This window comes from Halichoerus grypus, chromosome 12, assembly GCF_964656455.1.
Source record: "Halichoerus grypus chromosome 12, mHalGry1.hap1.1, whole genome shotgun sequence".
Classification (NCBI taxonomy): Eukaryota; Metazoa; Chordata; class Mammalia; order Carnivora; family Phocidae; genus Halichoerus; species Halichoerus grypus.
Window position 1 is genome coordinate 25,656,707 of NC_135723.1, and position 27,762 is coordinate 25,684,468.

The 27,762-nt window shown below is 35.9% G+C and overlaps 1 protein-coding gene across 11 annotated transcripts in view; it reads left to right on the forward strand.

Moving 5' to 3' along the window:
• The window catches only part of CD36 (CD36 molecule (CD36 blood group)), a 78,560-nt gene that overhangs the window by 43,325 nt on the left and 7,473 nt on the right, over positions 1 to 27,762 (forward strand). For 5 of the 11 annotated variants that reach the window (XM_078060079.1, XM_078060078.1, XM_078060076.1 and 2 more), the window contains 8 exons: positions 4,301 to 4,394; positions 4,814 to 5,019; positions 14,670 to 14,830; positions 19,139 to 19,286; positions 19,980 to 20,159; positions 21,422 to 21,513; positions 23,516 to 23,562; positions 26,731 to 26,800. In XM_078060079.1, coding sequence (XP_077916205.1) covers positions 4,900 to 5,019; positions 14,670 to 14,830; positions 19,139 to 19,286; positions 19,980 to 20,159; positions 21,422 to 21,513; positions 23,516 to 23,562; positions 26,731 to 26,800 — 818 coding nt within the window. In that variant the 5' untranslated portion in view covers positions 4,301 to 4,394; positions 4,814 to 4,899. Of the gene's footprint in view, positions 1 to 4,300; positions 4,395 to 4,470; positions 4,678 to 4,813; positions 5,020 to 14,669; positions 14,831 to 19,138; positions 19,287 to 19,979; positions 20,160 to 21,421; positions 21,514 to 23,515; positions 23,563 to 26,730; positions 26,801 to 27,762 lie in introns of those variants that run through there. The other 6 variants (XM_078060085.1, XM_078060083.1, XM_078060080.1 and 3 more) reach the window with 2 other exon arrangements.

A 27,762-nucleotide genomic window follows, 5' to 3' on the forward strand; every position in this document is an offset into this window, starting at 1 on the left:
TTCAATAAGAAAAGATATTGGAGAACTTCTCATCTAGTTATTGAAGTATTTTCTGCAGAGGGGTAGGGTTCTGTGAGGATGACTCAGAGCCCAAGTGAAGTACAACAGGAAGGGGAAAGGGCTACAGTTCTCCCCCCCTTAACCAGAATAGTTTTTCTTTTAGCTATGTTTATATATTGGAATTGCACATAAAGAATTCTGTCTCTAAATAGAAGTTTATAAGGTACGGATCTAATGACCTTCTGTTCCCACATAATGAAACATAAGCAGATTCAAATTATTGGTTTACATCCATTGTAACTAGCTTGGATTTGAATCTGCATCATACTCATGTCTAGGAAATCATAGCTTGTAAACACACCTAGGCATGGTGTAGGGTCAGAGTGTGAAAAGAAATCTAATTTTGAAAGCTAACTTTCATCATTCATATCCAACCTGTTGAATTAATCACATCCCAAAACTCCAAAAATGGGTTTTGTGGGCAGGTAACATATTTATTAGGTGAGGAAGGCTGTGTATCAAAAGAACAGTGTGTGTGTGCGTGTGGTTGAAAACAGAAGCGTGTGGTCTGGTTTTCTATTCTAAGGAAAACTGCAAGGAAGGCTTATGGATAGAATAGGAAATCTGAGCTATTTACTCGTGAGTAAGAAAATGTCATGCGGGTCCTGGCATTCATTTATGGTACAAATACTCTTGTAATCTGAAACTTTTTCAAGTTTTGCAGTTCACATCCCAGGAAATTTTACATCTGGGCCATGCTTTTTCTGGGTGGAGTTTCCCAAGGAACACAGCTTTATCCACACATGGGAAGAATTACAGATTCTCTGGGAATTTTCTCTGATTTTCTGACCTATTTATTGGAGAGGCTTCTTAGAGCTTAGTCTCTCAGTTTCCACCACCAGGTTTCCAACATAGTGGAAAGGCGTAATGCTCCTAAATTCATTCTGGAAACACCCCTTTGATTTGACAAGAAAAAAATAAAAAGAAAAATTGTATTCTTCTTCTTTCAAAGATAACCCAAGGGAATAAGATACATTTACAAATTCTACAAAAGGAATAGAATTTATAATCTGTAAACTGATAAGATACACCTGATCTCCCTATAGCCTCAAGAAAGGAATGTGATAAGTGATATTTTTAAATATGCCTTTTTCTTTTCTCTTCTTTAGACAAGTCTCAACCATTAGTTTTCTTGCCTGTACCTGTGATGATTCTTTGCTTTCTAAATTTAAGTATGTCAAGCAAGAAGTAAATTATTGCAGATATCAATATCTTGTCTATTCTTATGAAGGAGAAATAATAATAAAATGTAATCCAAAATTAGCAAGTGAAATAAATTACTATTTTAATCTGTAAGGAACTATGGTTATGAAGAAAACCAAGTGTGCAAGACACACACTTCACATGCTAAATGTGAGAGAAGAGTGGGGACGAACTACACTTTTTTTCCTGAAGATAAACATGGGTGGAAAAGCTGTTGAATAGAATGTGCTGGAACCTGAACTTTCCTCTTATGTGTGCAGTGTGTGTCTTACATAATGTGTTTGGCCCTCCTTTGCCTCAGGTGAATAAGACTGATTTTAATTTTATAATATGAAGCATAAAGTTAAAGTATGAGTTGAATAACGATACCTAATTACTCATGGCATCAAGGCACTGAAGGAAAATAAATGAACCCAAGTAATGTCAAATATCTTGCCTATTATTAGGGGAAAAAAGTTGGAAACTTAGAACAGAGTACCAAACATGAATCAGTTGAAAATTTGAAAAAAAAAAAAATACACATACTCAGTCTCTCGCTCTCTCTCTCTCAAAAATATTAGTACGCATGTGAAGTAATGTTAGATTAATACTTGTAGCTTTCCTTATATATCATCCAGACCAGTGTTATTCCAGTAACTGTCTAACCATGAGTTCAACAGAATAAATTACTTGACACTTCTGTTTTCTGATGAAATTAACAAAACAGCAGTGGGATGGATACACTGTCTCACTTCAGTTTTAAGTTTAAAGCAGACAGAGCCTAGGCAGGACCCAGGCATATCCATTACTTGACATCTCTGGGGCTCAGGGTCTTTAGAAGTCATAATAATGAGTTTCCTAGTTCCGAGAGGGAGGCATTGGACAACACATGCTGTCCTCTGGGTCTTCTAGTGGACATTCTTGGGACTCTTTGCCCTTTGCAGCAACCCTTCCCTCTAGTACATGGGCTACTTTAATAAAGGAGAATAATTCTGGAAAAAGTCAGATAGATTCATGTCTTGATTATGGCATAGAATCTGGAAAAGGGCAAATATATACACATATATCTATTTTAGCAATAATAGAATTGTAATTTTTAAATCATTTTATGTTCCATCTGTCAAGAGTTGCAAATGACATTAATATTAGTGAAGATGTTTAGTGATGTTTATATGGAATGTAAAATAACTTTCCAAAAGGGATGACTTAATATTTGAGTTGTTTTTTTAAATAGATTCATGATATTATATAAAGAAAACTGCAATTGAACTCTGGGGATTTCCTGTACTAATTTTTAAATGGGTTTGCAAAGCCATGGATTTCTATAGAGATTCTCCTAGAGCTTCCGAAAAGTGGAGAGGAGAGTGTCGGGGGGAGTGGGGAGACTAAGCTGGGAATTGAGTTCCCAGGCACCACAGTGGTACTCCATAGTCACTCTGCCTGTTTGTCATCCATGTAAGAACCTGAAGAAGAACCAGTTCAGCTACTTAAATTAAAAACAGCAGATCTCATCTTAGTGTCTTATTTTACACATGAGGAAACTGAAGTATGAGAGATTAAGTGGTTTGCCCATGGTCATCTGGCAAGAGAGTCACAAATCAGTTTTTGGTTTAATCTCTAGTCTACTAGCCTCAACTACACTAGGTTAGATCTCTGTATTTGGATGGCTACTTTAGGTATAACATGCAAATGAGAGTTGGAGGATGGTCTTTGAAATGAGCATTCAGTAAGATAGTACTTGATAAGCTACCCTGAATATGATTATTTGTTCATAGTGTACAGAACACCAGGATGGCACGCATGTTACATGATTTCAGAGGGTGGGGAAAGTTTTTCTTCACATTCCACCCCCAAGCAATTAATACAAAGCCAACTCCAGTCCACAGGAAAACTAAGTCACTTGTTTAGGCTTATATATTTTCCTTTTACATTGGAAAAAAACATTTGGCACTAATAGGATTCAGGCTTCTTTGCCACCAGAACCTCCGTGTGAATGAGTTCAGTGCATCTGATGTACAGTGGACGTGTCCAGGGTATGAGGCATGGGTAAAGGGAGATGACAAAGATAAGCAAGAGTAGAGGTAAGTAAATAAAACTGCCATGGGAAAATTGTGTAACACTTATCTTTCTCCATTTTGAGGTAAAGTCTAATTTTCCTTATTTTCTTAGCTATGCAAGTAATATTCTTGAAAAGCCAAATGGCTCCTTCCGTGGAAATAAGTACTAATGGCGTCATAAGGGTGGCGCTTCTGTTTGCAACAACACTGTGGAGGGAAAATCCGAGACCATAAGAAAATAGAATTTTTGTTATTGAATTTACAGTGTTGGCAAAAATATTTTGTGTGTGACTTTTTTTGTCTGCAGTCTCCATTCTTTTGGCATTTATGTTTTCCATGGCCTTGGGCAATGAAGTAGGGAATATGTGTTTCTAAGCTACAAGGCATATTTTGACTGTTTATCAATGTCAGGTCAGCCCCACTTAAAAAATACAGTTGCAACCAAAATAGGAATGTGTTTTCAAATATTAGAAGAAACAAATTCTTATTTGTTACAATAGAATCCACTCATTTCAGAAATCACTTCCTTTCAATTTTTATGAAATAACCACATAGTGTATAAAGATACCAAAAATAAGATTGACTAGGTGAAATACATACAGGCACAAATTAGTTGATTTTAGCAGAATTGGTGTGAAACAAATGCCCATGATGACAAAATAATATTACAGTTGAATATACAAAAAAAAAATCTCTGAGACTAGTAACAAAGCAATGCCTATCATTAAAACTAGGTATCCTCTACCTCATGTATTTAAATTCTTCACACCTTTGGTCTATCCAAAATTCAATTATTAATGATGAAAGTAAAGCACACTTCTTTAAAATATTTCTGTTTTCAACATTGTTTATAAAAAAATTCAGGCATGATTTCAGTATTCATGAAAATGAGATTTTCTTTTAGTAGTGATTATAATTTTGGTGACATGAGAGAGTATTCTCATATTAATTTCCTGACAATGTATTTTCCCCAATTTAACCATTAATTTTTGTTTTAACAGATAGCTTGCGAATGATTAGAAGAATTGATTCTTTCTGAGACTCCTCAGAACATTCCCTATAAAATTTGTATCTTGCTCTATACTCGTGAATAAGGTATAGTAAAGACAGTGTGTGTTATCATACTTAACATTTGGCAGAGAAGACCTCAGTCCACGTATCCTCATGTGCAGGAGAGCTTCAGGCAGGCTGTGGGTGGCAGTGTTGGGGAGGCAAAGCCGGATAAAGCACAAGGAGGCACCCAAGTGTCCCAGGAAAGCAGAAGAGTCAGGAAGTATAGCAAGCATGTTCTCCGGAGATAAGATATCAATGCTCATCATCCAACAGTAGAAAACTGAAAAGACGAGAAAATAAGAAAGGGGAAGGCCTAACCTAGAAAGTCCGTCTCGTAAAACAAAAAGAAAAAGCATCTGTTTATAACTGGCAAAATGATTTTTCAATTGTGTTTTCATTGTACTTTGATCTCTCATACTGATTATTTAAGTTTCTGTTTTATGATCTCTTTCTAATGCTAGAACCAGCCCTCTTGAAACCACCTAATCAGACGCAGGAGTTTGGAAGAAGCAGGTGCTGAACCGTAATTTCTTCCCTGATTAAGAAAATGGGCTGTGATCGAAATTGTGGGCTCATTGCTGGGGCTGTCGTTGGCGCGGTGCTGGCCGTGTTCGGAGGTATTCTGATGCCGGTTGGAGACATGCTTATTGAGAAGACCATTAAGAAGGTACGAGTAGTCTAAAGGGTATTTCTTGTCTTGTGATTCCGTCTGTCTTCTGTCCCTGTTTTGCTGTGGTACCTGTTTTATATTTCGTGGTCACTGGCAACATTGTGTCTTTAATACAAAGGTGATGATGAACCATTGCAACTTCACCTGATAGAGAAATGTTGAAAGTATAATGTACATTGAACATGAATGCATCACTATCTTAAGTAAAATATCCAAATTCTGACAAAAGCTGTTTAGAGGTATGCAGGTTCGTAGAAATGATTGCTTTTCATTATGTCTCAAGATTATGTTGATATGCTTTTGAATGAGAAGTAAATGTCTTTTGTGATGGTACATTTATAAATTTAGTTGTACTTTGGTTCACATTGAGAGAAGTTTTATATATATATGTATATATATATACTCATACATATACATACATCATACACACTTAAAATTGTATTTCATAACGAAGCAGGAATCTTTGGTAAAACTGGTATCAAGTTTTTTATTTGGCAAACTGCTTTTTATAATATGTGTAATGACATATGATTGTCTTATAAACATTTCCTATTTATAAAGGTTTATATTGATTCTGCGAAAATGCTTTCAGAAACATTATGTAGGACACATGTCAGCATATATGCAATGAGTTGCCTGTAGTTTCAACAAAAATTAGGATGATTCAATACACAGGCTTTGCACAAGAAACTAGAATTCATCTCCCACCTTCGTTCTTTCTAATGAGCTTCACACTTACCGAACTTTAACTGAGAGAAAGAGAGAGAGAGAGAGGGAGCACGAGAATAAGAAGCAGATCGGCTGGAGTCCTAAACCAAGGGTGGCGAATTCAAATGGCTTCAGGGGTTTGGAGACAGGGTTTAAAAAAAAAAAAAAAGTGACGGTTCCAAGAACAAAATAACATAAGAACAGGAACTAATGTGACCCTTGAGAGCGTATGTCCTGCCCCAGGGCATTTATGCTCAGTTTTTTACATATAATGCTTGCCAAATGAAACATATCTGAGTGCTGACCTCAGGTCGCAGCCTGGCTAGTTGTCAATGGCCCAGGCAGAGGGTTAATGAGCATAGTACACGATGGAGAACAACAAGAATCCAATCATAAAATGGGCTAGACCTACCAATTTATACTGAAATTTCTGTTACTGCCAAAACCTTTACTTCTCTCATCCATTCATCCCTGTTGACTTTTTGCTCTTACTATGAGTGTAAATAAATACCATTTTATTTCACTGAGGCATTGACTGAATTGACAAATTAATATGAAGAATTAATTTCAAATCCAGTTACTCATGACAAGAAGCTACTATTTTCCACTATTTCTTTCTATAGCCACAAATGATAGTGGTTTTAAAACTAAAAGAAATTGTCTTGGGACGCCTGGGTGGCTCAGTCGGTTAAGCATCTGCCTTCGGCTCAGGTCACGATCCCAGGGTCCTGGGATCGAGTCCCACATTGGGCTCCCTGCTCAGCAGGGAGCCTGCTTCTCTCTCTGCCTGCCACTCCCCCTGCTTGTGCGCTCACTCTCTCTGTCAAATAAATAAATAAAATCTTAAAAAAAAAATTGTGTCACTATAGCCATTGTCTTAGTATAGAAGATAGGACAGTAGGACATTTTTGAGGTAATGGTTCATATATATATAAAATAGGAGTGCTGTATTTGCTCAATAATATAGGCATTTCTAATTTTTCTATTGCTAACACATTGCAAAGCTTCAACCGCATGCATTTAACTTTAAATCTTTTTTTTTTTTTTTTTTTTTTTTTTTTTTAAAGATTTTATTTATTTATTTGAGAGAGAGAGAATGAGAGACAGAGAGCATGAGAGTGGGGAGGGTCAGAGGGAGAAGCAGACTCCCTGCCGAGCAGGGAGCCCGATGCGGGACTCGATCCAGGGACTCCAGGATCATGACCTGAGCCGAAGGCAGTCGCTTAACCAACTGAGCCACCCAGGCGCCCCGCATGCATTTAACTTTAAAGATATACTGTAAATGGAATGTCACCCCCCTTCCTTGGAATTCCCAGTTTTCTTGCTATTATTTATGATCCAGTTCAATAAAGATAAGCAGATGCTGGTGAGATGGGGCTTACGTGACTATGTGAGATGGAAGTCCATTGCATGGTGCTCTTCCTACTCTATAAACTGTGCTTCCCTTCCGGATCTTCTGTGGAGAGAGAACAGAATCAATTTCTCTGCTAAAACACAGGCTATCGTGTATCTTTTGGGAAAGTCTCCAGAATGGAAAGTCACAATAATCTCCCACTGTGCAGCATTTTAGACTATTTTCTTTCTGACACATAATTGATGGCCAGTAGCTAAATATTGATCATTTACCTTTTTCTTCTTCATTCAACAATAGTAGTACAGATAGCCTCTCTGTTCAGTGGTGTGTGAAGGGCTAACATCTATTTTAAGTGTTTGGCATTTATCTCTACATTCATAGTAGTTAATCATGAGAAAATAAGAGTTTTGAGATGTCAAAAATGTGCTTTTATATAGTGACAGAGAGTAAAATATTTTGTTACCTCAACAAGTTTAAGATTTAACTGGAGAAAAGCATATCATGCCAACCTACAGAGAACTGTGAGCCTCATGTATAATATGGGAAAATGCTACTTAGAAAGAGGACTCTCTCTGAATATTCAGTAATTTCAGAAAGGTGAACCTGTTGGATTTTGAACAAGCATAGGATTTTGAAAGTCCAAAGAGGGCTGCAATAAAGGCATCAGAGGACTAATTAATATTATGGAAAAAGTTGTGAAAATGCAGCGAACTGCTATGAAGAGGGAGGGAAGAAAATAGAAAATGCACCCCAAATATGGGATCCACAAAAGAGAGGATTAGAAAAACGACATGGGGTAAAATTTAGGAAGCTTCGAAGATCAGGCAGGAGAATATTTAATTGACTATGTGACAGGCAATAGTAGTTGGTGGCTGTTTTCTGGTAGGCTTAAGAGATAACAAAACCTGCATTTAGAGATTTAGAGATTGCTGTAACATGGCTAGCATTTATTTAGAGCTGCGAAGAGCTTCATATATACCAATTCATTTGATCTTTGCAGATCTCTCTGAGAAGCTATTATTTTACCCATTTTAGTCACAAGACCTTAAATTGACTTGCCAACTCATGTGGCTGGAAGGAGTCCGTTCCCAAACCCAGACAACATGAAGGCAGAGACTAGACTAGATCACACACAGTCTTGTGCACTATGATCCTACTATAGAAGGGGCCGGAGAGTGAGGAGGCCAAAAACAGCAGAACAAGGAAAAACTAATGTAGGATATAGCCACTTTCAGGGAGAACCTAAGACTCTCTTTTAGGAAGATCTCTGCACAGTCTGCTCAAGATATCACAAAGGTGCTCTGGGCTAGCATGGTAGAGTACATAGGAAAAAAAGGGTAATGGAGTGCAGTGCAGTTTGGATATGGAACTAAATTAGGAGAGAGTAAAAATACTTCAAGATGTCCAGCTGAGCTATTGGGAAAGATGTGCTATAGGAGAAAAAAAAAAAAAGACTGAAGTTTTATGAGTGTTTTGATGTGAACATCAGTGTATGTTTCAAAGGTCAGAACTCAGACTGAGCATTGCTATCAAGATTACAGATAAAACTAAACAGTCCATGTGCTTTCTCAAGAAATTGAGTGTAGAGACAAAAAAGCAGAGAGATCACTACAAGTTTTATGCATAATTCAGAGGTAAGAAGACAAGAACAAATGATTTTATGTAAAGAAATAAAAATAAAAGAGTATAATTAATTTGGAAGTTAATGGGGGGCCAGCACTCAAGGAAAGAGAAAATTAAATGCCCTCAGGCATATGAAAATTCAGGAAATAATGATTAGAACATGGTCACTAAGGTTCTTGAACATATAACTTCAGTAGGTTAGGGTAACAAATTTAGTCGGGTAGGATGCAACAAAGAAATGGAGGACTTTCTCTTGTTTTTGAAATAAGGGTTATATGTGCAACCTTTTACAAGACAAGCGGGAGTAGTATGGATCTAGACCCTCGAAGGTGGAGGAGGCACAAAACTGAGATTTGAGGAGGAATGAGTTCCAAAAAACTCTTAACTGATGGTTTATATTGTATGCCTGCCACATATCCATAGACTAAGACTAATCATCAGAATCCCTTCACTGCTCAGTATCTCTGATACATTTAAGACTAAGCCTGATTTTGCTCTCAGATTTCAATATAGCCATGTTGATCTTGTCAATTTTAGTCTTATAAAGATACTGGGACTTTTTCTTTCCTTATACTAGGCTGTTTCTTTATTCTTCAGTTTACAAAACTGTTCTAAAAATAAGATTGCAACATGTATCTGCTTGACATAGAGTAGGAGTCAAATCTCTGAATTATGTGTAAACCCACAGAGCTAAGTGCCTTACCCCCTGCCTCAGGAGCACTTAGGTTAAAGCTGTTATTTTGCAAACATATAAACATTTTAGTTCTGGTTTTCGTTTACCACTGAAACTCACTGAAGTTTACTTTCTTCATTTAATTGACTAACAGCAAATTGGGAAAGTTATTACCTGCATACAAGCACCCTTTAAAAAAATTAAAGTGCTTACTTGAAAAAGATCAGAAAATCATCCCATGCTGTTATCTCATTTATTAAGTGGATCTGGAACAGGGTGTTCTCTTCTGTGATATCACTTAGCTATCACAGCACTTGATATGGTCTATAATAGTCCAGAAATTTTACTTCTTTTATATATAAGTGTGTGCATGTATATATACACACACATTCATTTTACGCTATTTCTAAGGGATGTTTTCTAGGGACTTCATGCTTTTTATAGATTATAGCTGAACACTTTCTGACCGGTATTTTTGACTCTGATTCCTAAGAGAGTTCTGTGGAGCCAGCAGGTTTATACAATCTTACGTAGATAAAGTCAATGGCATCAGATGTCACAAATGTGGAAGCTACCACAGCACTTTGGAAAAAGGTCAAAGTTCTGCCAGCATTTACAAAAGATAATTTGTTACTTGACATTGTTAATATCACTTGATAAGTATCTCATGAATTTTGCATAACATTGGTAATTTTAAATAAATCTTAATTTCCCTATGATATTAAGTATAGAACACCAAGAAGGAAATTAAAGCTTTTCCTTTCCTCCTAAAAGACTGTTAAATTATACCATCGCTCAATTATACCATCATTTCTTTTTCCTATTCTTGAAAAGAACAATCCATTAGTAGTTTGTAAGACATGCCTTCAGATAAAATAAATTGAAATAATTATTTGTTTAATAGCCCATCTTTGACTCAATAGTCCATATTTTAAATAATATAATATTTATATTACTTTTGTAATATCAGCTTATAGTATTTCCAAGTATGAAAAAATGATTTGTAGAAATCGTTTTATGTTAATGACAGTATATGAGAACATAAACATGAACATGAAAGAGTGCAAAGTAAATTTTAAATTAAAGTAGAGGTATAAAAATGGATTAAACACTCATACATTTGCATTTTAACTGCAATAATAAAATTACTTAAAACCAGTGTTTCAAGAAACAGCAGGTACGTGTATATAATTTTCTTCCTCCTGTCCAAGTTGTGTCAACATATCAACATAATTTAGTACTCATGCCGAATGCACAACCTCCCATATTAAGTTCTCACATCAGGTTTTGGAGGCTAATTTCCTGGGTTTCACCAAATCTTATCCTGGGTTTTAATCGATGACTTGACACTGAAGCTGTTCTTTGTCAGCACAGCTACCGCTAATACCATAATTCAGTGCATTTTTGTGCACACGCGAACACACACATGCGTGCGTAGACGCTTGCAGAATGCACAGATCTTCTTGCGTGTGAGGAAATGTCTTGTCCTAAATGGAACAAATTGTGGTAGATGGTGAAGACTATTTTCAGTATGTTTCTGCATTTTAAGGAAGTTTTAATGTCGCTGCGGTGAGAGTAAATTTTAAAATGACTAAATAGCAGAAAAAGAAGTGTCAGAGAATACTATGTGAGTTATCGGCACATGACTGATTGAGACAGAAAATGCTATGAATGAAACAATTCAAGCACTTTGGAGAGTAAATGATGTTAGAATTCTCCCTCCAAAGGGTGGATAGGACCTGTATGAGAATAACAGCTAACATTTACTGAATGCTTGCTAGCTATGTGCAAACACTGTTCTAAGTGCTCACATTTATTCATCTCGTAACCAGGAGGATAAATATTCAACTAAACCATATTCAACTTATGTTGAATTTCAAAAAATACTAATTTCGTGTGCTTCAACCTAATACTATTGTTTTTACCCCCATTTTACAGATAAGGAAACTGAGGTATAAAGAAATTAAATAACTTGCCTAAGTTTCAGTGGTTAGCACAGGACCAAACTGGGGACTAAACCCATAGGATTCAGTGTCATTCTTAAACACTTCACTCTGCTTTGTTGGAAGAAGCCACTATACTTGTTCAGCGTGGGGACAAGATATGGGAATCTAAGTCATAGATTAAAATCTACACATAATTCTGTTAGTACTTTATAAGATCCTTGACAACATATTTTCTACATTGGTACTCTACATACTCCACACATAGAAGGATATCAAGGGCATTTTAATAATTACACCAAAGTTGCCAGGGTTGGTGATGAGCACTGTTTTCCTGGAATAGCAATAATCAAGTGGGTATGTAACTAGATGGAAGATATTGCTGTTCAGACATCTGCTTTCAAATTAATGTAGCAAAATAGAAGTTACAATGTCAATAGCTTTCAACCCAGCTGGAGTCCTTGCCATAGGAGAGTCATCATGTCGGAATCCAGCCAGTACTGGGGTTGGATAGACTGTATGCTTAAGGTCAGGGACAGATGCTGATGGACACATCAGCCAAGTGAGAGGAATTAAAATTATTAAATTATTTTTTCATGCACATCATTATTGACTCTATACTTCAAATATAGTGAAAGATTTGCAAAATAGGCTAGATAGCCCAAATCCAACTTAAAATCTAGGCCTTTTAAGGTCACAAATAACATAAAAACCTTTGTTCCTTTTAAAATTAAAGGGCACTCGTGGCATATTTGGTCTTGGTATTCAAGGAGTGGCTATACAATTTCTAAACTACTACATAGAATAGTCTTAGGATCAGAAGAAACGCATTCCTATTTTGACTGTTTCAAGATTTTTTTCTCTTTGTCTCTGATCAAACCATGGCATTATGGAAACTACACAAGATTGGAGTAAGAAGACCTGATTTCTCTATTACCTGCTACTATATTGTCACGTAATATTGAGTCAGACATCTGTTTTCTCTAGGACTCATTTCTACCACCGAAAAAAAATAGAGATGGGGTTAGATGACCCTAACTCTAACAGCTGATAATTCAGTGCACTCATTTCAGTTTTTTGTGTTTCAACTTTCCCATTAAAAAAAAAAAAAAAATCTCCCGATCAACAAATAAGGCAGAGTGAGTCCTGGCCTTTAGAAGAAAGGCATGATACACAGATAGTCTTTTGATATTAAATGCACATACCTTAGAGTTAGGGAGATTTTCTGCCCCGACAAGTACCTTCCATCACAGTTCCTTTTCAATTCTGTAAATATTTATTGAGTTTCTTTCATTAAGAACTAAAGTAAAATGTGTGCCTTAAGAGTTATATGATAATTGCTATTGCATTAGTCCTTAAGATTCTTATAGTGAAGGAGCAGTAATGTGTATGTTCATGTGTATTTTCTTCTCATACAGTCTCTTGAAACTGGTACATTATCATAGCTTTCGGCTTCAACACCCTCATCAGACACCTTTACATTTAGAAGAATAGCCATCATACTTCATCTGCGTGTAACTCTGTCTTAATATTGAGCTTGTTAGTATTGGAAATAAGACTTTTGGGGAGCTAATGAAAAGTTTTTCAGGGACAAGTTGTTGTAAAAAGTACTGGTCTAACATCGTTTTAGCAGCTCCAGTGAGCCCAGTGAAAATGCATTGCAAGAGCATGGGGTTTTGTAATAGCATTTTAGCTTGGTGCCCTGTTCTTCTCTGAGGAATTTCCTTATTCTCTGCATTAAGCAATAAGTAATGTATCCTGAAGATATGAAACTTAGTTTGACTTCTACCAACTAAGTGCAGAGGTGACAGGGGAAAAAAAAAGAAAAGACCATAAGAGCATGGTGTAAAAGAGGACTAGTCTAAGAGTCAGAGACTAGCATTTTCATGATGGTTCTGCTGCTCTTGGAGTACTCGTGGGCCAGCCACATCGTTCCTCAGAGCCTCAGCGTGCTCGCCTAGAAAATGTGATAATGTTTTGTGTCCTTTCCCAATTCATCATTCTATGAATTGATGCTTCCTGGTGAGGGAAACAAATAGGTCAGATTGTTCCTGTATTCGTGGGTCTGTTTGGGCTCATTTTCTGTGAAATACTTTTCTTCCTCTTCCTCAAACACCAAGATGGAGCTTTCCATTGTGGGCACTCTTCCCAAGGTACTTAATTGGGAATACTGCCTGCTACCAAATCACCTTTGTTTGCTCTGGTTACCATAGCTTTACAGACTTTTGGCTCAGAGAGTGAAAGCCATGGACAGAAACTGGGGGAGCATCTATAACTCCTTCAATTAATAGATACTGAAATTGACCCTGAGGGGTTTGGTGACTTTCCATTCAGTCTCACAGCACCTCAAACAGGGGACCAGATTTCTAATACAGGGTTTTGTGATTCTGTCATTGGTACTTTTTCCACTTGTTTATCTTCACTACATGGGGCATTGATGATTTGTAATGAATTCCACAAAATAAAAGTAAGACAACTTCCTTATTTCATCCTTTTATTCTAAAAGTAGTAACTTAATAATGTTAGACTGTTGTAGCTTTTGGAAACGTGTCCTATTCAGTTGCCACAAATATATTGAGTTAGGGATTGAGAAGGATTTTGAGAGAGAGAAAAGAGAGAAAGTGAATGAGCAGTGGGGGAGGGGGCATGGGGAGGGAGAAAATCTTAAGCAGGCTCCACACCCAGTGCGGAGCCCTACTCAGGGCTCCATCTGACGACTCTGAAAGCATGACCTGAACCAAAATCAAGAGTTGGACGCTTAATCGACTACGCCAACCAGGTGCCCCAGGATTGAAGATTTTGAAGAGAAGTCAAATTTGTGTTTTTCATCGAGAAGCTTTTCCTTTTTCTTAATTTAATAAATGTTAAGTGATCCTCCTCTGAAGTGTACAACTTTTGAAGAAAAGTTAAAGCTTTCAATGCTGCCAGATTTTTCTCGGTTTTTCTGTTTTGTCTCCTCAGCCTAACTGAGGGCAGAAGAGAAGTTAATGTTCAAGCCGATAACCTTTTGGAAGAGGTTTAATAAAATTTGCTTAATAAGTTGTGTTATAACTGTTGCAATATTACCCGAGGGTCACTCTAAAGCTTGCCAACCACTGGCCTCAGCTCACCAGCCATGTCTGCAGCGTCACACACTGATTCCCTTTATAAGAGGTTGACTAAAAGAGGTTGCTATAATAATTTGCTGAAAACATGTCTGTTGCAATTGTATGGCAAGTTTGCAAAAGTTCTCCTGAGCAAGGTCCTTGAGCTTGGCCCTTGCAGGGGCTAACCAAAAGTTCTCAACGCCCAGAAGTGCCCATATTTACTACAAAGAAATAACGCAAACTTGTTTTCTTTTTCATAGCAAGTTGTCCTCGAAGAAGGTACAATTGCCTTTCAGAATTGGGTTAAAACAGGCACAGAAGTTTATAGACAGTTCTGGATCTTTGACGTGCAAAACCCACAGGAAGTGGTTGTGAACAGCAGTAGAATCAAGGTTAAACAGAGGGGTCCTTACACATACAGGTGAGTCCCCACAAATAAGCGGCGTTCTTTCCTCGACCATTTGTATTTCTGAAAAGATTTCCATTTGCAAAATGACCTTGTTTTCAGATGTACGTATTATTTTTTCCAGTAAGGCATAATGAAATACTTTGTTTCTGCCTATAGAGAATCCCAATCTAAGGATTTAATGATTCTAAGATATACAGATTTTATTAGAAATTTGGCAGCATCAAATAACTGCCCTACATTGAAGAAGTTATAGGTGTTTTGCACTTGTGACTCATATTCTCGGCAACTCTGAAATATGCATGCTTAGTAGGAAAAATTTATCAGAATTTTAAAAAGCAGAGTATTTTAAAATCCAAAAATTGACTGTATACATTATACCGGTGGTTCTCGAAGTGTGGTTCCCACCTCAGCAGCATCAGCCTCACCTGGGAACATGGTAGAAATGTGAACTCTCAGATCTCACCCCAGGTCAAATGAGGCAGACTCTTAGGTTGGAGCCCAGCACTGAGTTTTTACAGACCCTCTGGGTGGTTCCAGTACATATCCAGTTTTAAAAACCACAGCATTAAACTGATTTTATGTAACTACAGTATATGTCAAGGATTTCTGCTGAAACTAATTTCCAAGTCAGACGGGTATTTGTCTTGATTTAGTGGTTTCATCCTTCTGTTTCTCCAGGACTGAGACTGAAGATGTTACTCCTATATCTTATATTCTCTAATAGTTTAACACCCTTTTGAATAGAATCTTCGGATATTAGAACTAGAGGGGGAATGATTAGCCAGAACTTCTCATTTTGTAAACTAAAAAAACTGACACCAGGGGAAGTGAAGTGATTTCTCCATGTTCACGCAGACCTGGGAACTGTTGACTCCTAGATTTTTGAATGTTTTTTTTTTTTTTTCTGATTTAAATTACACACTATGTGTTTTTTCCCACTATCAAGGCAGGAAAATTGGGGGTGGGGAACTGAGGTGCTAAAGGCACTAACCATCACCAGGATAAGGAATACATTTATGATATCCATGTGGGAACATAGTTAAGTCCTGCTGTATCATTTGTTATACAAATGTGTGATTTTCCTTCAAGGATAATTATAACTCGTTACATAGCACGATCAATTCTTATCACAAAATTTCATATTTACAATGATTTCTTAAAATTCATAGTTTTAGTATCTTATCTGTTTTAGTCCATAATTATAGAATTTATTTCTTCACACATTAATATGTTTTTAGATTGACAACTCACACTCAAAATCTAACATAATGGCCCTTGTGAAGGTAGTGTCTGCTGCCCTAGCACATGATATATATGCTGCCGAGGGCCTTGGTGACTCTTCTGTCCTAGCCATTGTCCCCATGACTCTCGTCTCTGCGCACATGTCTGTGACGATTCACAGTGCTATTGAAAAACACTTGGTTTTCATTGTTACAAAAAAAAAAAAAAAATCTTGGAAAATATTTTCATTTTTTCATGGTCTTAGAGTTCTCATGTTATTATCAAAAGTCTATATGAGTAGTTTGTTCCCCCCAAAATACTGTAACAATGATGCATACCTATGAAAATCTAGAATTCACATGTGAGCTAATGAAAATCTAAGAAAAATTATTTAAAAAATTATAACCTGAGTGAACTGAATACATGTGAGGAAAGCAAATATTTATTAGAATTTGAGAACTTTTCTGTTTTTTTGTTTGGGGGAGGGTCACTTTTTCATTTTTAAGGATATTACTTGAGATGTGGAGAAATATAAACATAATACTGAATCCAGCCCGAGTCCTGCTCTGATAGGTGACAGCTAATACATATTTCCTTTTTAGAGACTTTAATCTATCTCTCCAAGGGGCAGAAGGGTTAGATAAACTTGATTTACTTGGAGAGGCAGTGAGGGCAAGGTTGAATTAGTGAAGCTGGATTTGCAGCTAAAGTTTATAAACAATAAATTCCCATTTATATAACAATGTTAAAAAGATTTCTAATCAACTAGGGGTCATCCTGGCTTATGATGTCACCAAAATGGAACCATTAGTGTCTGTTTGGATGCCTTAAACAATGGGAAAACAATTGGTTACTTTTCAGAAAAAGTTAATTTCAGAGTCTTCCTAACAGCTGATAGGTTGAGGCGAACTTGCCTCCACATAAATTATACCCTGAACGCAGTTAAAACTGGAAGGGTGGAAAGATGTCCCTCCTCAGAACCACAGGTTCCTTTGGCTGATGTCTGCTAACGTGAGTTCAGTGAAACTTTGATTGACAAGGTATAATACGGGTCAAAGCATGAAATTGCCTGGATTGAGATCTTAATTATATGTATTACAATTTCATTGTCTCTATGAAGACTCAGTAATTCCTTGAGAATTTTCTTCGATCCAACATTATTCTTTCTTATTGTTGTTTTTAAGTTACTTTGCTTTGGCAGGAGTACAAAGAAAGCAATCTGGGGAAAAATCTAAGGCAAATTTCTCCCTTTGACCTTATTAACTAACACTTTGCAAAACCTGTATACATTCTGTTTTTTAAACAAAAGAAGTGAGCAATTACGTTCTCTTTCTAAATGCACATCCTAAACACAGGCCTCGGTGCAAAGGATTTTTCTCTTAGTGCCATCTACTGGTATGATGATGTTAGTACAACTTAAGTAAGCTAGAATCTGGGTCACTTATGTTGCTATTGTTTCAATTATTACACATACATAGGTCTTCCTGAAAATTAAAGTGCTCCAATTCTAAATGTTAATAGCAAGTTGTCTAATTTTAAGATATAATTACATAAAAGAAATTAGTAGTTGACTAGTAATAGACTGTCCTGGATGCTGCTTCAGATTTGTATATTCCTGGTACGTCTACAGTACTCCAAGAAGAATAAATAATAAACTGTTGACAAAATTATGTTAAAAATAAATTATCTTTCCATCTTACTCTGAACTCTTTTGAAAAAATGTGATCCATTATTTAATTTATTCATCCAAAAATTATTTATCAATAACTCACCATGTGCCAGGCACAGTGCTTGGGGATACAAAACACCCATAATTCCTATCCTACAGGAATTTCCTTTTTTTAAAAGATTTTATTTATTTATTTATTTATTATTTATTTATTTATAGAGTAAGAGAGTGTGCATGCATAAGCATGAGCAAGGGCAGGGGGAGAGGAAGCGAGAGAATCTTGAGGGGACTCCATGCTGAGCATGGAGCCCAGCCTGGGACTGGATCCCACCACCCTGAGACCACGACCCCAGCCGAAATCAAGAGTCTGGTCCCCAACCAAATGAGCCACCCAGGCGCCCCCAGGAATTTACATTTTTATTATACTTGAGTGAATTGTTGTATCTTTTGTTTTTACATTTTTTTTTAGTCCCATGTTTTCTCAGTCTTTACCTTAGCTATCTATTTGTCTCATGTATAGACATTCACATATATGGTAATGCAATGAATGATACCTTATTTTGTCTCAATAAATATCCTGTACTTGCAAAAGATTTTTTTTATAATAATCATCCTTCACCATGTTCCTAAAAAGTAGTTGGTACTTTTTAGCCTAGAGATTTTACAGCCAAGAGCTTAGAACTAATAAGTATTTAATATATAGCAGGAGTGGGGAGGGGAACTGGCCTGTAAAATGGAAATTTATTGCATTAGTTATCTTTCATTCTCATTAAAGTACTGGAAAATATGTAAAAGCCAGTGCTGGATAGGCTACGTATGTTGAGCATTCTTTCTAATATAAGAAAAGGGACTCTTAATATTCCCTGACGGGAACCTTCCTACTGTCTCCTCCTTACCCTCAGGATGAAGGCTAAATACTAGAGCATAGGATGCAACCCTTTTATGTTTGAGATCTTGCTTATTTTGATGGCTTTATTTCCCACCATTCTCTTTAATCTCATTCTACAATCCAAACAAATTCAACAATTTGCGTTTTTAACAATACACGATGGGGCTTTTTACCGTTTCTCCTAATTTAACTTCTATTTGTCAGACCACTTATGTGGAATTGCTACCAAATTGTATCTTGACCCTTTCTCCCACCATGATCATCCTAAACCTGGATTTGTATCTGTTCTGGGTTTTCCCATGGATTCTGTGAAAACTCTTTTAATAACACCTATTACTTCTCCCATCTATGCAGATTTAAGATCCCCTTCTCTAATTTGCCCAAGACCCAGCATTGGCTTATTTATCATTTTAAACCAATTGGGTAGCATAATTTCTGACATATTCTATATACTCAAAAATTATTTGTTACCTGAATGAATGGCATTGGAGACCTGTTCACTTGAGGCAATTATTCTGAATTTTATTGGTTTGTTTTTCAGAGTTCGTTATCTAGCTAAAGAAAATATAACCCATGACTCTGAGAGCCACACAGTCTCTTTTGTCCAGCCCAATGGTGCCATCTTCGAACCTTCGCTTTCCGTTGGAACAGAGAATGACACTCTGACCGTTCTCAATCTGGCTGTAGCAGTGAGTAGACTAGATAAACAATAAAATTATTTGTTTTGAAATACTCTAGAACCGACTATAGTTAATCTCACAATTAGAACTATCATCAGATACTCTTTATCTTGTCATTTTTATAAAAATATATTCCTATGTCATTATTTTGAATGGAGTTAAGGTCATTTGGAAAGAAGACAAAATCAGAACAACGGAATTGGAAGACCACTTAAAGTATATCACTGTGGACTCTGAGAAACAAACTGAGGGTTCTAGAGAGAAGGGGGGTGGGGGGATGGGTTAGCCTGGTGATGGGTGTTAAAGAGGGCACGTTCTGCATGGAGCACTGGGTGTTATATGCAAACAATGAATCATGGAACACTACATCAAAAATTAATGATGTAATGTATGGTGATTAACATAACATAATAAAACAACAACAAAAAAAACTGAATCTCAAAAAAAAAAAAAGTATATCATTAAAAAAGATAGGGTCTAACTTTAAATGTCTCCTTGTGACCTGCACTGAGGCAGGGAAATGTAATCATCTAGGGATTAGACAAATTACATTTTTTGTCCTGGCAAGATTGGGTAATAATTTTAAAGATACAGTTAGGTTTTTTCCCCCATTGAACTTAATTCTAGTATTTAATCCATCTATTTGTTAGATACTAAATAGATACTAAAATTGATGTCTCAAACAGTGGCTTTTTTTTGTAGGCTGCACCCCATCTCTATCCAAATGCATTTGTTCAAGTGGTACTCAATTCACTTATCAAAAAGTCAAAATCTTCTATGTTTCAAAAAAGAACTGTGAGAGAGCTCTTGTGGGGCTATAAGGATCCGTTCTTGAGTTTGGTTCCATATCCTATTACTACGACAGTTGGTGTGTTTTATCCTGTGAGTACTCAAATATGAATGTTGATTTTTTTAATACTTTAATTGGATAAATATGGCATTGGCAATTTATAATTTTATAATTTAGTGTGTTTACATGATTTCTGATCTGGAAATAAATATCCTAATTTTTTAAAATCTCTCACATGGCTTCAGCTTTCTGGTTGGAAAACTTTATTCATCTAAATTTAACAATTAAATTTAAAATGAAGCTGAGATTTACTTAGGTTTCCATTCTTTGAAAAATACAAAATTGTCTACAATAAGTCGTAAGCCAATAAGGCTTTGAATTCTATTTTTGGTTTGATTTCCCTTCTCAAAAAATCAAGTTTAATACCATATTTTTATTTGTGTTAAATGGATTCACTTATCATTCCTCCTTCTCCAGACCTCTTGGAAATTTGTTAATATAAATTTAAAAGCCTAAATTTGCACACATTGAGACGGATAAATCAGCAACGTCCTATTTTAATGCAGTTTGTCATGAAATAGCAGTTTGCAGATTACAGAAAAGGCGAACTCGGCAATGCACTTAGTTATAGCTTAAGGTTTTGAATTATAAATAGGACAAGCTAACTGTTGAATTGGAATTTTGACTGTGACTTATTTGGCACTCTCTGTGATATTAGTTAGATTCTCCAATTCATTGTTATTTTAGTTTTAGATAGTGTTTAGGATCGCAAGGCTATAGGTCAATAAATATGAATGCAGAAAGCCGTAAAGGATCAGAGATTCAGTTACTATTTTTTTTTTAACTCAAAAACTCGTAACTCCTTCCTTGGCTAATTCTGTTTTTAATTCTGTAGGTCTAATTTTTAGTATCTACTTATTAAAGATCATAACATTTAGAAAGAAAAAAAAAAAGACCATAACATTTGGAATACCTCTGGAAGTCTGTCCTTGTTCTCCTATTTATAGAAGTATTTTTTAATATCCCCTCACCTCAATATAATAGGAGTAGTGATCAAAACTGCCTACTGGCTTAGCTAGGACAAAGAGCACTAGAATTTGGATCATGTCAACTTCTGATACTGGCTTTTCTTCCTTTGCCTCAACCTTTGGCACTTATTTCTAAGTGCTTTTTATAGTCTGTCTTTTTAAAATGTTCAAGACCAATACTTTTAAAATTTCCTTGCATATATATTTCCAACCATATAATTATGAACCACCAGGATCCGAAAAACACAAACGCGAGTTACATATTTTATAACTTGGAAAATATGGCTTGTCCTAGAAGTAATTTCTTCTTGTACCTATCTTTTCAGTACAACAACACCGCAGATGGAGTTTATACGGTTTTCAGTGGGAAAGACAACGTAAGCCAAGTTGCCATAATTGACACTTACAAAGGTAAAAGGTGAGTGTCCAGATAAAGTGTGTGCACTCTGAGGCAGGCCCGGTATTGGTTTAACAACTGGTAAGGCCCAGGCGCCAGCCGTGGTCCAGATCTGCTTGTATCTCAGCCCTGGACAGTCTTGTTCTGCCAGGTGTTAACACTTCAGTTGTGACAGCTGGTCCCCCTAGTGCATAGCTGCTGAATATCAGCCCCACTTGAGAATTTGGTTTACCTTCATGCACAGGTTCTCTTACATAAAGAAATCCAAAGATGGAAATAGTTTATAGTTCCATCTTTGCTGCATGGCCAGCACTGCAGGACGTCCCTACAGTTACGTGACCACAAAGGAGAGGAACAAAATCGATACGTCAGCCGATCAACTAGCAGCTAGAAAAACATAACCTGCTGGGTGTGTTGTACTTTTGTTATGAAGCCTATCAAATAAAAATTGTTCATTTCACGGCATGACGTCATGTGTCTATAAAGATGAAAACTTAATGCATCCATGCAAATGTTTTGAAATAATTTTCTATATTGATAAATCAGCATTTTTAAACCTTTATCAGTGCAAAAATGGAATTAGTACTTCACGTACGGTTCTAAAATGGGCATATTAAACTTGAAAATAAAGACTGTGCCTCCTTTGAAGTAGTAATAGAATGAGAGTATAGTATATACTATACTATAGTATAGTCATGATTTGCTTTTTTTCCCTACCTCCTGACTCTTCATCTGGAGTATACATAATAATCCTATGTGTAAAAAATAGGAAGAATCTTAATAAGTGTCAGAGAAGATAGTCCTTTTCTAATTGAAGTTAATAAATGTGCTTTAGATCAGTTATTTCCTGGTAAATAATACAATAGTCAAAATTGAAAGAGATGAAATGTTTTTATTAATATAAGTAACCACTGCCTCACACTGAGTCCCTATTTAAAAATTGCATGTAGCCCTTACACATTCACTAAGGTGGTACTTCTTCTTCTACAGATTCCACAGACTCTACATCTTTCTATAGAAAAGTCTAGCGGAAGAAAACAAACACGTCTTAATGCTTATTTCAGGGGAAATAGCATCACTGTACATCGAAGAACATGAGCATATCTGCCATTTCAATATTACAGAGACATTTTGAGGAGAGATGCTAAGTGTTTCTAATCGGAGTGAAAATTCCACATCATTTTGAGATTATGACAAGATCCATTTAACTGATCAGGGCAAGACTGAGCATGATTGCCAAGCTTATTCTGTTGAAAAAAAGAAGCAACAGTTTGCCTTGACATGTCACTGGATGATATGTTAACAGTGGGAAAAAGACAGGTTTTCCATCACCAAAAAGTGGCTGAGGATACAGAGAAACTATTACTACTATTGTTTGTATTGCTTCCAGATATATATACATGTATCTTACTTAGATACCAGAGTAGAAATTAATCAACTCTGTCCTACTTGAATGCCAGCTTCTGCAAGCCTTAAAAGGGAGAAAAGTATAAATTGATGATCTGCATGTTTCCAGTCTCTTCTCTTCAATATCTGCTTTTTTCTCCTCTTCAACATCTGCTTTTCTTTTCTTCTCCCTCAGACTGAGCTTACATCAGTTAACCACTTATTATTTTTCTCCTATTTATTTTGAACACTCAACATACTACCAAGTGGTCCATTTCTCCCAATGGGGAAAAAAAAAAATTCTCCCCTAGGTAGAGATCTAAATTTCTGATGAGTTTCTTCATTTTCTTTCTTCAGAAATGTGCTCTATTCTGTTGTTTTGAATTAACATTTGGCAATTTTTATTATATAATCTGGCCACTTAATGGTATTGGGCCCTTAATTGATCTCAATAAGATGGAACCTTCAAACAAAACATGGGCTCAATGATTTAGAACATTTCTTCAACTTAGCATTTGTCACACATCTAGTCTTTATTATTTTAGCAGAAGTACTGAATCATAATAGATAAAGTAACGTGAGAAAGGTGCTCTAGAAAAGAGAATGTTTGTTCATTTCCTTTCTTCTTATTCCTCAGGAATCTCACCTATTGGCCAAGTTATTGTGACATGATTAATGGTACAGGTAAGGGCATTTGTTTCGTGGTAATAATCACAATGAACCCGCCTCCCTCTCTCGCACAAATTCCACCACTGTACCTACAATGTTCTGAAAGTTAAGGGTAGGCATTTACCTATCTTTATAGCCCTGCAACAAAATTCAGAATCTCTATTGTTACATAGGCTTAGCAAATGTTTGTCTAATGTGATGGGATTTCTGAAGATTATCCTTGAGGATTAGCCTTTCTTGCATGACTAGGGAAACATTTGTTATATAAAAGCTCAACTTCATGAACTACCTTCATGGCAACAGAAGTAAAGGGTTAAAAAAGAAATAAAAACCTAGAGAAGTAGTTACTATTCACATATTTTATAAATAATATACAGATAATTTAAAATTGACAGAATTTGAAACTAATACATTACATGTTAAAAAAAAAAAAAAGAAGAAGAAGATAGCAGGAGGGGAAGAATGAAGGGGGGAATCGGAGGGGGAGACGAACCATGAGAGACTATGGACTCTGAGAAACAGACTGAGGGTTCTAGAGGGGTGGGGGGTGGGGGTATGGGTTAGCCTGGTGATGGGTATTAAAGAGGGCATGCACTGCATGGAGCACTGGGTGTTATGCACAAACAACGAATCATGGAACACTACATCAAAAACTAATGATGTAATGTATGGTGACTAACATAACAAAGTTTTTTTAAAAATGAAGGTAATTACAAAAGGTAAAACATACTTCCAAGTGGGATTTCAAGCTGAGGTAGAATCCATGAAGTTGCAAGACAGAGCTGTCTCTTTTGAATAAGGTGGTCAGAGTGAAAGAAAAAAGAACAAAAACTTAAGGTTAGATGTCTACTAACCATGAAAAACGGGTGCAAAAATGACCATTCTGAATTAGAAGTGGGGAAAAAAAAGTAGTATGAACTGAGATTTTGCAGCGGGCTTAGATCTGGCTGCTCACTCTCCTTGAAGAAAAGCAAAAGCAAAGCACAGGTAGACCTATTAGTTTAAGAATTAAGGTTTTAAAAAGCAAATGGGATTCGAATACCATGAGGTAATTAAAAGCTGAGATGAGGAGAACTCTCAGCAATGCAGAAGCAGAGAACAAGCATGAGGTTTCCAAAGTTGGTGAGGCAGTGCCCTGTGGGAAAACAATATACTAAAGAGGAAGACAGTTAAATACAAAGTTATGTAAAGGGTATGGAATAAAAAGGAAACACAGGGAATATTTACTTTTCCAAAGGTATTGTTGAGTTTCATACATCTATTTAATTTTGTTACCACTGTCTTATAGAAAAAGAACAGCAAAAACCTTGTTGAGTTTGCTTTGTACCAAATTTCAAGCCCTAAGTAAAGCATTTCTGCAAATAAATTGCCAAGTGTCCTAATGCTACTCACTCCCGTAATTACATAAGAATAATATTTCAGACCTTAGATACAGAGAAATATATTGTACTGCTCCTAAATAGTAAAGGATTCTTTATGGATTTAAGAAAAAAAAATTAAAAAATTCTGTCCAAAGGTAAGTTTTAAAAGGAGAGGTAAAGGATTCATTAATCACAAAATGATAAATACATGAGCATCAGGCATAAATTTAAAGGTATCTAAGAAGAAAATAGGAAAACAAATTAGACTTAGAGGTGGTTTGGACAGGGCAGGGGACTCTGATGTGATCTCTGTGAGGGATTCTTGGTTTATGGCACTGGGGAAAAATGACCGACAAAACAGAAAAGATTTAAAACCTATACCTTCTATAGTAAGAAGAGACATAAAATGAAAATACTGATATACATTTGAACTTTAAAAAAAAAAAAGTCAGCAATCTTGTAAGTTATTTCCCTGGTAATTGGGAATAATTATGGCATAATCTTCAATGATATATCAGATAATGAGTCTTAAAGCTTTTAAATGTATTCTTTTCCTTTAATGCTTATGGTGTTGGGAAGGCAGCTGTAGACAAGGTCCATTGAGTGACCTCTCTGGGGAGTTCAAGCCAACCTTGAAGATCTAGTACTCTCAATGCCAGAATCAAGTTCACTGTGATCTTCTATTATATTTCACTCATCACAAGAGTATAAGTGAAATGTAACAAGATCACAAGGTTGAGACATTTAACCAGAAAAAGAACCCAGAATGCATAATTAAAGGATGGGTCTTCCTGTTTTCAACAAACACATTCAATGGTATGGCTCATTTTAGTGATACTAACTGGAGAAGCAAATGCAGGAGTTATTTAGTTATTTCTTCATATATCCAGTGTGTGATGGATATGTTTTCCAAGCATTTGGAGGAAAGTCTGGTTAATGAGAGAACTTTAATAAGTGATTTTTAAAATATTAATCAGTCATTAGGACAGACGAATGAATCACTCTCTAAAATAAGAACAATCAGAGGGGGAGAGGAACCATGAGAGACTATGGACTCTGAGAAACAAACTGAGGGTTCTAGAAGGGGAGGGGGTGGGGGGATGGGTTAGCCCGGTGATGGGTATTAAAGAGGGCACGTTCTGCATGGAGCACTGGGTGTTATACACAAACAATGAATCATGGAACACTACATCAAAAAACTAATGATGTAATGTATGGTGATTAACACAATAAAAAATTAAAAAAAAAAACCATAAATCTAACAGAAGTCCTAAGGGAACTTCATAGTAAGAAACTTCATAGTAAGAAAAGTATCACCTACTGATGGGGTGGGGGATTTCAAAAACAAATATAATCACAATTTTAACATGTAATTTTGCCATTATTTTTGTAACTTTTATTTATTTTTAAGGAGTGGGAAGATTTAATATGAAATTAAATACCAATGAGTATATATATAGTATACGGACTTATGAATAGGATAACTGTTAGGCACATGCTGATATTATGGAAAGAAATTAAGAAAAGTGTGCTTAATGGAATTATGAATTGAAATGTGCTGTAAATATAAAATACACATTGGATTTTGTTAATTTTTATATCGATTACATGTTGAAGTGATGGCATTTGAGATGTATTGGGTTAAATCAAATACACCCGTTTCTTTTTACTTTCTAAAAAAATGTGGCTACTAAAGAATTTAAAAATTACATATACAGTTTGCCCTATATTTCTATTGATCATACTGGCATAGAGATTTCTAGATTTTTTCTAGGATACACGTTACATCTAATCCCTTGTCACTGGCTTGATTTTTAAACAGATGCAGCCTCATTTCCACCTTTTGTTGAGAAGACGCGAATATTGCGTTTCTTTTCCTCTGACATTTGCAGGTAAGACCAAGACAACAATGTAGTTGTGGGAGTCAGAATTTTTTCCCCCAAGTGACAAAACACAGACCTAAAGCTCATACTTAATAATGATGTTATCTGAGGGGAAAAAAGTACACATAGGGAAATTTTTCTTGATTTATTCAGAATAAATACGATATGGTATTCATGATGTGCTTAATAACTTTTATAAAAATTGAAGGTTGCAGAAGGATGAGATACATTATACAAATTATTTTTTCTCATTTTTAAGTAAGAACTATTTTTCCTTATTTATTTTTTTTAACTACACTAGACTATTTTCAATAACAGTCATGTCTAGAAGGGCATGCCCATCTTTCTAATGAGGTCCCGAGAAGAGGATGCCATTAACACAGAACTATGTTCATGAGCTCTTGTACTACAGCCTCTTAAAATTGATGGCACCCAGCAGATATCATACAAGCATTAGAGCCCACATCAGTCCACTTGAGTCCTAGCCCTGTTCCTGAGGATGAGATTATGGGCAAACCTTTGAAATATCTCAATATTTTCCTTACCTGTAAAATTGAAGAGAGCAATGCTTCTTTACTTAGGGTTATGTGGGGATTAGAATATGTATTGAGCCCAGCACATTGCCTAGGTGTTGGTGAGTACTCAGTAAATGATGCGGGCACTCAGTAAATAATGATATATATATATATATATAATGATATATATATATATATATCAATGATATATATATATATATACTCACATGTGTATATATATACATATATATACATGTGAGTTCTTGATATATATATATATCAAGAACTCACATGCACATGCCCCAGTGAGTACTTGGCCTTTCGCTCCAGGATTAAATTCTGAAAGAAAGAAATTTTCATTGTATTTCATTTAAAGTGGGCACAAATAAAAGATTTGAGGGAAGTCATATGAATATTTGATCTATCAAGGAAATTAACTATGAGAAATGTCTTTGG